This window comes from Apus apus, chromosome 1 (genome assembly GCF_020740795.1).
Source record: "Apus apus isolate bApuApu2 chromosome 1, bApuApu2.pri.cur, whole genome shotgun sequence".
In the NCBI taxonomy this organism is placed as follows: domain Eukaryota; kingdom Metazoa; phylum Chordata; class Aves; order Apodiformes; family Apodidae; genus Apus; species Apus apus.
The window spans coordinates 191,840,957-191,849,406 of record NC_067282.1 but is presented as its reverse complement, the minus strand read 5'-3'; the positions used below and the strand labels follow the sequence as shown (position 1 = coordinate 191,849,406).

The 8,450-nt window shown below is 41.7% G+C and overlaps 1 protein-coding gene across 1 annotated transcript; it reads right to left on the bottom strand.

The window, feature by feature from the left end:
- Window positions 1–2,669: 2,669 nt before the first annotated feature.
- Window positions 2,670–7,090, bottom strand: SYPL1 (synaptophysin like 1). Its single transcript, XM_051626186.1, has 5 exons — window positions 7,022–7,090; window positions 6,122–6,240; window positions 4,758–4,962; window positions 3,714–3,902; window positions 2,670–2,822 (listed from the first exon to the last, which is right to left on the bottom strand). Exons 1-5 carry the CDS (start codon window positions 7,088–7,090, stop codon window positions 2,727–2,729), a joined length of 678 nt encoding a protein of 225 aa, XP_051482146.1. The 3' UTR covers window positions 2,670–2,726.
- Between the last annotated feature and the right edge of the window lie 1,360 nt (window positions 7,091–8,450).

Here is an 8,450-nt window from a genome sequence, read left to right as displayed (position 1 = left end):
CCAAAACATCTAAATATTTACCTTCATAACCTTGTACTATCATAGCTCACCATGATAACACACAGCTTTTTATCTCAGATGTCTATAATTCTAAAATGAGAGCAACAGAGAAGGAAAAAAAGGAGGAAGAAAAAAGTCCTCTATGTGCAGCAACAACATAATTTTCTTTCTCCAAATCTTCTCTATTCCCAACTATTCTCAGTAATATAGATACAACATTACAAACAAAGCATATGCGACTGCTGTGAACTCAGGGCAGTGTTAGGTAATAAATGAAGTCACTTCAAAGAGGAATGAGAAGTTAAAGTTTAAAGGTAGTATTTGGAACATGGAACTGAGGCAAGCAAAGTGGTCAGAAAGGACACCACAGAAATCATTGTCAGCAGGGTCCTTAGGAGGCAGAACATCTAGAGCAGGAGCACTTCAGAATAACAGCTCCTTATAATCAACTGACTCAATACTTTACATCTTGCTAGAAGATTACTATTCTGTATTAGCCAACACCAAAGCACTGTAATTGCTGTATATGCAGCCTTTCCACAACAATCACACTAAATTTACAGCTCAATGCAATTGTGCTGGGTAGGGCCTGGTAGCACAGATTAAAGAAGAGATTATGCTCATCTTCTATCATCAATACTCTCAGTGAAGCCTCAAAACCCAGTTCAGGCTGCTAAATGACAGAAGACTACCCAGCTATAATTCATTTTCTGAGGGGGAAAGGAAGAGCAAAGAGCATGGGCCTAACAAGAAGAAGGCACATGTCAGGGCCCACATACATACAACATTTTCCCAAGCAAGGATGTGAAGAGAGCTGGGCCAATCACTGTGTTAACACTACTCTGCTTAAAGACCTTTGAGTGTGAAGCAAAAAAACACTTCAATGTCAAAACTATTTGCCAGTTTCATCAGCCCTTTAGACCACAACCCAGCATTGCTATAAAAAAAGACAACCCTAAACAAACCTATAATAGCAGTAACTGGTTTCATATCTCACTTCTGAATACAAGACCACTATTGTCCTCCTAAACCACACACCCTAGTCTTCTCCTGCTGAGAACTGACTCTTGGGTTGCAGAAAGCCCAGGACACAGAGGGACCCTGTCATACTTTTAATGCAAGAGCTGGAACTGAGTACTACTTTTGCTTCGTGAGGCCTTTGTAACATGGGATAACACTTGGTACTTGAGTAACCACCAAGGAAAGTCAAGCCTGTTTTCTTGCAGCAGTGAAGAGCAGAAGCTCCTTGCTTCCAAATCCCTTATCCAGGAACAGAGAAGAAACAGAAGAGCATGGTTTTTAGAAAAGGACATGTCACCATTTGACACTTCTTCCAAAAGTCCAAATGAAATTTTGGATAGTTGTGATAAAAACAGCTCCTGTGGGCTGACAGAAAGAAGGGTTGGGCAGCACCAGGCAGCTTTACTCTGCAAGAGTAATAGTCCTCTCTACAAAAAACCCAAGGCATCAGTGTAAAAACCCTCTGCAGCACAGATAACTCATTCAGCTAGCAAGGTCAGCAACAGCTAAAGCCATGTCCCAGAAGCCACAAAGCCAATGCATTTGCATCACTATTGCAGCACAAAGGACTAACAGCACATTCTTTCAGCCACAGTTGGTTTATTATACTCTTTGGACTGGAAGTTCACTATCAGAAAGTCAGTATCTCTGGTGCACTGAACAATTAGGATTTGTGTTTATATACACACTACTATCTTTTTTTTTCCCCATCACAAACAGCTTAAGCAAAAAAAAAAAAAAACACCTCAACAGCTTATTAGATTTGTGAAACAAATACTCTTTTGGGGCAATTCACAGGTAGTCAGATATCTTAAAGAAGTCCACATGAGAAGAACCAAATATTGCTCCCAATAACTGAGCTGAACCTCAATGAGGACTTAGTTGTATTCAGACATCTCCAGTTACATCCTTTCATAGACAAGCATTGTTCATGCACCTAAAAAGGAACTCATACAAGTCCAGACATTGGTTAGTATATATCAGCTTTGATTTCTATAGTACTGGTAACAGTTTTTGGCCCTACTTAAACACTTAGGGGAAAAAAAGTAATCTATTGGACACACACACACTTTTTCTTTCTTAAATGAATTACAATGAACCTGTAAGTTATCTTCTTGTTCAGAGATTGTCTCAAACCTTTAAATAGTAACAACGTATTAAATACAGAAGCAATATCCTTCCATACAGTAATCTGAATGGGTTATCTGGAAACCTACATGTCATGGTCTCCAACTCTGACAGAGCTGCAAGTCATACGCTCAGATGGTTTTTGCAGTGGTATCAGTGATAGGAAGAAAGGGAACTGCATTTTCATATGCCCTAGTGGCATTTACATTTCGTTTTTCAGCCAAAAACTAAAGTAGCCGTAGTAATAAGCAAATGCATTTGCTTCTCAACCATCCCTCCTATGAGGCTAATTTAAGAACCTAAAGGGTCAGCATCCAGATAACCTCAACATTTAGCTCTTCAGAAACTGTAATAAAAAGCTGCACAACTTTGAAAGGCATAATGTATTTCAGTTGGAGAATTCAAGACCTTATGTCAAGCCATAATACAGAACAGGAATTTGAATTAAGTATTATTAGTTATTACTGAAATAAATCCTAATGTGTCCATGTTCTTGGCAGTATGATGTAAAAATTGAAGCACTTCAAAATAACACCTTGTTTTTATACTCCTCTTCGAGTTGGATATACTCCTGGATTTCAAGAAATTCTGTTTGCTTGGTGGTACAGGCTGGTGTCCTTGTATAAAAACCAAATATTTCCTCCCCATAAAATCATATTAAGCAAGCCAAATACCTGTAGGTTAAGAAAAAAAACAACAAAAACAAACCAACAGGTAAGACTGAGTTTTAGATTTATTTTTTTTGTTTGGGTTTTTCTTTGTTTTTAAGCCAGAATATGACTTCAAGGCAAGCCAGAAACAACTGTCTTTGGCATCCCTCCAATTTGGACAAGACATTTCCACACACTTTAGACTATTACAAGGTTTTTTTAACAGAATTCTTTGGAAATCAGATAATCAACTCATTCTATCCTTTGCATGGAATTAGACTAATTCTTTTCAGCCAGTCAGCACCTCAGCATATGCACATCCAGAACACATTACTAATTTTTACTGGGCCAATGAATAACAGCCAGAGTTTTGAAAAGCAAGATTCACTAGGAAGATCTTACAATAAGCCTCATTTGCCCTGCTGTGAGGAGCTTTCTATGAATGTGAGCTTTGCATCACTGTATTACAAAGAACCTCTATTTGACGTGTAAAAATGCTCACAGTTGAGTAAAAAGCCAAGTTCAGCACCAAAAGGCTGAGCAGGAAGTGTAGTTCCCACCTTGTTCATATGAGTCAACAGACCACTTGGGCAGCTCAGTAACATATTTAAATGTGTTCTTGGCTACAGGCAGAAATAATACAGATACTCAAATGTGTCTGGAAATGCTGCACCTAACAGCTCTAGAGACAGATCCTACAAGTTGTTTCTCTTAATTTCTTTGAAGAAGTAAGTTTCCTTCTGGTGAAAAAATGTGGTTGTTTTACCACAGTGTTAATGGGCCTGAACGACTGATACCCGTAAGGCAATCTTAACACATAAAGCAACACATGCAATCAGCAGAATAGGGCTCTCAGGTGCCATTGGCTATTTTATAACACATTTATTGTACCCATATGGCAGCAGGCATACATACCACAGACACATTCAGAGTTCCCATGCTGGTCACAGAAGCAAAACGACAAGTTGTTCCTGGTGTTTTGCAAGGTTCAATTCCTGGAACAACGCTGGCCCCCGTAGACATTTTGATGTCAGCAAGTGCCTTTGCCCAAACAAAAGTACTGACCAGCCACAGAAAGGCTATTATGACAGTGATACTCAAGTCCTATGGGAGAAAAATACTCATTATTAGGTTAAAAAAAGACTTGCATGAATGTACATAAGAAAGGCAAGGCAGAGACAGCATCAATTATAACGCAAATATAACTGCATCAGTGCTAATGATCACAAACAAATTTAGCCTTTAACAATGTTGTAATTACAACAAAAGTTACCTGCTACAACACCATATGTCTTTTGCATCTATCAAACATTAGCAATGTTATATTTTTTAATATATTAGTTTCTAGAATCAGACAACTAGCACTTATGTTATAGATGTTTAAGACAAAGCTTAGTAAAGGGGGAATGACAGTGGGTAAAGGGCAGAAGATTTAAATCTGGATGGCTGATATGCTAAGATTTAGCTTGTGAGCTAGGTCTGTTTCTGGGCATGCTCCAAAACTTCTCATTCTGAGAATCAGGGCTTTGGTATTTAAGGTGGTAAAATTCAGCAGAAAACTATTTCCCTCTGCCAGTTGCATCTGTACAGCAGGTGCTCTACACAAGGAAGATTCCCAGAGACTAACAGAGCAGGATCCACTTACAGAAGAGTTGTATATTCAAATACACGACACAGATGAAGAGTTGTGGTGAAAACATTCACCCAAGAAGGTAGAACTTTATTTCACTCACTCAATAACTGCATTATGTACAATAGCATGGATTTTCAAGGGCTTTGGGTCCCCCTTTTCTGCTTGAGTGCTGAAATGACTAGTCTGACATACTTGTGTTTGTGCTCCATCTAACTTCTCAAACCATTGAATATTCGTAATACGTTCAGATATTCTTGAATTTGCAGTAATTCTCATCTCTTCAGGGTTTCAAAGGCAAAACATTAAAATATCTTAGTATTACTCACAGTTAGTAGGAGCTTGCTGTTTTGCTGATAAATATGCTTATATCCAATATACAGCACAAGAGCAGCAATGCAGTAGAGGAACACCAACACTGCAAACGCAACAAAGAACTGCGCAGAAGAGGAGAAGTCGCCCGCAAGAGAGATGTTAGTCCAAGTACCACCACAGTGTTTTGGGTCTGGTGCATTAAATGCAACAGTATCCAACCTGCAAAAATTTTATCCTTCATATAGTTAGTCTGCTGTACAGTGGAAACTTCATATAGCCGTGCTTCACCATAACAGCACTTCAGCATTCTGGTTGTGTAAGTTTACCCTAAAGGACATTTTCCATTTTGTATAATCTATCAGTTATACAAAGCAAAGACTTGTCAAGACAACTGGAGATTTTTCTACCCCATCCTACACTGAGATATGCAAAAGCAGCTTCAGGAGAAGAAACTTATCTTTAGAGCAACTGAAGAAAGAAAACCCCATTTGGAAGCAGACTTAACCACAACACTTTAGAGATTGGCAGTTAAGTGAGGGAATCAGGACTTAAAAGGCAATGAGTTGCATTACAGCTGTGAGAAAATGCAAGCACAGGAAGGTTAATAAAACCTGCAGCCATTCAGTTGCTGAATCATTTTGGATTCTGACTCTCCCATCCAAGTGCTGTTACAGTGCTGGGGTTTGTGGCCACATTCTATACTTCAGTAGTAGTTTTTACTAGGTGGCCTCTGAATCCATTTCTATACTTACACCTATGCTTATTCAACCCATATGGAACAAGGACTCTGTGCTTGTTGTAATTGTGCAGCTGTGAAAACAAAGAGGAAGCCTTGCTCCTTGTGCTCCAGGAAAGGAGTGTGTCTCCACAAGAGCACTACAATGATAGTGGAGGATTTAGTCTTAATGTACCAAACACCCTCACACCAAGATCACAGTGGGATAAATTGAAAAGTATTTGCCATTCAGTCTTTAAACAAAGCTACAATAAAATAATCCAAAAAAATCTTATCCAGGCCCCCACAGCAACTACAAATTGATGAAGAAATAATCTGTTAAAATTAGTTGTATTATTTTGCTTGTTAACAACCTTCTGTAGCGCTAATGCACTGCTACAGTAGAGCTTAAGACAGTGCTACAAAACAGTAATATAGCCTATTGTCCTTTCAACCTGCTTCCTTCTATAGGGCACTGACAACCGCAATGCTTTGGGTAACTACAATTAAATATTTATTTATTGCTACTGCAGAGTGACCCAGAGGTGTCAGATGTTCATTCAGATATAGACAGTAAATACATATTCACAAAGAGACATATGGTGAAAAAAGTCAATAATACATAATTGGTTTACAAGTGACAAGTGAAGAGCTAATACTCACCTGAATGGATAAGCAAAAGCAGCTGTAACAGTTTTGTTTACCACACCTTTGCAGGAAACCAGAAGGGTAGTTACACCTTGAAAGCTTCCACACGTAGCAAAAGCAAAGATGGAAAAAAACTATAGGAAGTGATACATAGACATATTAATGCATGCCACTAGAGCTCAAAGGCAATAAACTCAACATTTAGTTGAAACAGCTAATAAGGGCAAGAAATACAGACTAAGTTAACAATAGTAAAGCATTAAGTGATGTCAAGAGCTAATAAAAATGTGGAGTTTTTGTAACTAAAAAAACCCACAAGCAACACCACTAACAAAAGCCCATTTGAAAGTTCCTTTTGTCTGCATTTTTCTTAGGCCTACAGCAAAAGTTTTTTTTATTTTGGTTATTTTGTTCTGGGTTTGGGTTGTTTTTTGTTTTGTTTTTTAATGCTAAAAGCCAGGATGGTACCTCTTGCAGTTAGTAAGGGGAGTATTTTTAGTAATCTCAGACACCTACAATGGTAGACTAGCTAGAAAGTACATGCTCAGAATATTGCACATCAACTTGACACTCTAAGTAGCTCATTTGCACTTAGCTTTGTTCACTAGCAAAACCCTAATAATCAGAACACACAGCAGCACAAGTTATTATGACAAACTAATAATTAACACATGGATTTTGTGTATCTTCAGAACTATGTTCATGCTTCCCTGTTAGAGGGCTTGGCTGGAGAGCAGCCTCATGTTGAGCATCAACCACCAGCAACATGAGGCAGTGAGCAGGCCCCCGGTAGCCCACCACTTCTTCAGATCCACCCAGGTAAGACACAGGAACAAAACCAGTTCTGAGAAAGGCAAAGAAACAGCCCCAAGAGAAGAATGAGGCTTCACTTTGTGCTTCCCCAGCCCCACTCACCAACTCGAGAACCTTAACAAAGCCTACAGGCTCCAGGAGCAACCCACAGTCCACTCTCAAACCAGCCATCCTGGGAAACACCAGAGGAAACAGCAGAGCAAGCAGCAGAGACCCAGAGCACCCCTGCCACAGCCCTGCCCTGGCACCTCCCTATAGGGCCGCCCTGGGCTCCTCCCTGCCACACCCACCCCTCCTCACCTGGGGCTGAGCCCTCCCCTGTCACTTCAGACCAGGGTTGGACACACCCACAGCTCCTAAAATCATAGAAGCATAGGATGTGTGAGGTTGGAAGGGACCTTTAAAGGCCATCTAGTCCAGCCCCCCCTGCGGTGCACAGGGGCCTGTTTTACTAGATCAGGGTGCTCCGAGCCCCGTCCAGCCTGACCTTGGGTGTTTCCAAGGATGGGGCCTCCATCACCTCTCTAGGCAACCTGTTCCAGTGCTTCACCCTCACTGTAAGGACCTCCTCGTGATAGCCAACATGAATCTACCCTGCTCTAGCTTAGGGCTGTTACAGTTACCTCACACTGGGGCTCTTCAGCCCCAGATCAGAGGCCAGGGGAGGTGGTCCCAGCCCAGCTGTGTGGGGTGGGTGCCACTGCCATGGGGAACCTTGTCTGTGGAAGCAGCGCAGTAACCAGCACAGGAGGGAAGAGCTTGGGCTGTTTTGCGGAGTGAGGCAGCAGTGACGTCCTTCTTTCCCTCCCGGAGGCTGAAGGGGCTGTGATTTCCTGAAGCTGGAAGATGCTGCAGCAGCAAAGGCCGTGAGTGCTGCGGTGTCAGGGGTACCTGTCCTTGTGGCCAAGACTTGCAGGAGGGATGGCAGGTGGCAGGCAGAGGACAGCACACTTTGGAGGATCATTTGTGCTGTACCTTGATGTTGGGCTTAGTGATGTTATTAGCAAACAAGGCAGAGGCTCTCGACAATTCACGTGCCACGGGAGCTTTGTGAAGTCCCGTAATTTTTTTGCTTTAAATAGTTTTTGCGACTGTACTCTGTTGTTGATAAGTTAGTCTTCAGTGACACTGAAGAGCTAAACCTTGTGCTGAAGATTTGAGTCCTGTGGGTGGGGCTGCCCTCTGCTCTCCTCCCCAGCTGCAGAGCGCAGCTGGCTGAGGCGGCCAAGGCACTTCACAGCACTTACTGCAGCAGCTTTCTGGCCCTGCTTCCAGATCTTCTAGGAGCTTCTGTGACTGCTGAGGGACTCCTGGGGACCCTCTGAGGTACATCAGGATGTCTGGTGTTTCCACGGGGAAGGGATAGCTATGGGAGTCTGTTGCTGCTTCTAGCAAGTTCTAGGAGCTTCTAGCAAGTTCTAGGAGCTTCTAGCAAGCTCTGTGAGCTGCTCCTGGCCAAAGGGTGCTGATGGATTTTTTTTTCTCCCAGGTGAGCCCTGTTATGGCTGCCAGGCAGCCTTGCAGCAGCTGC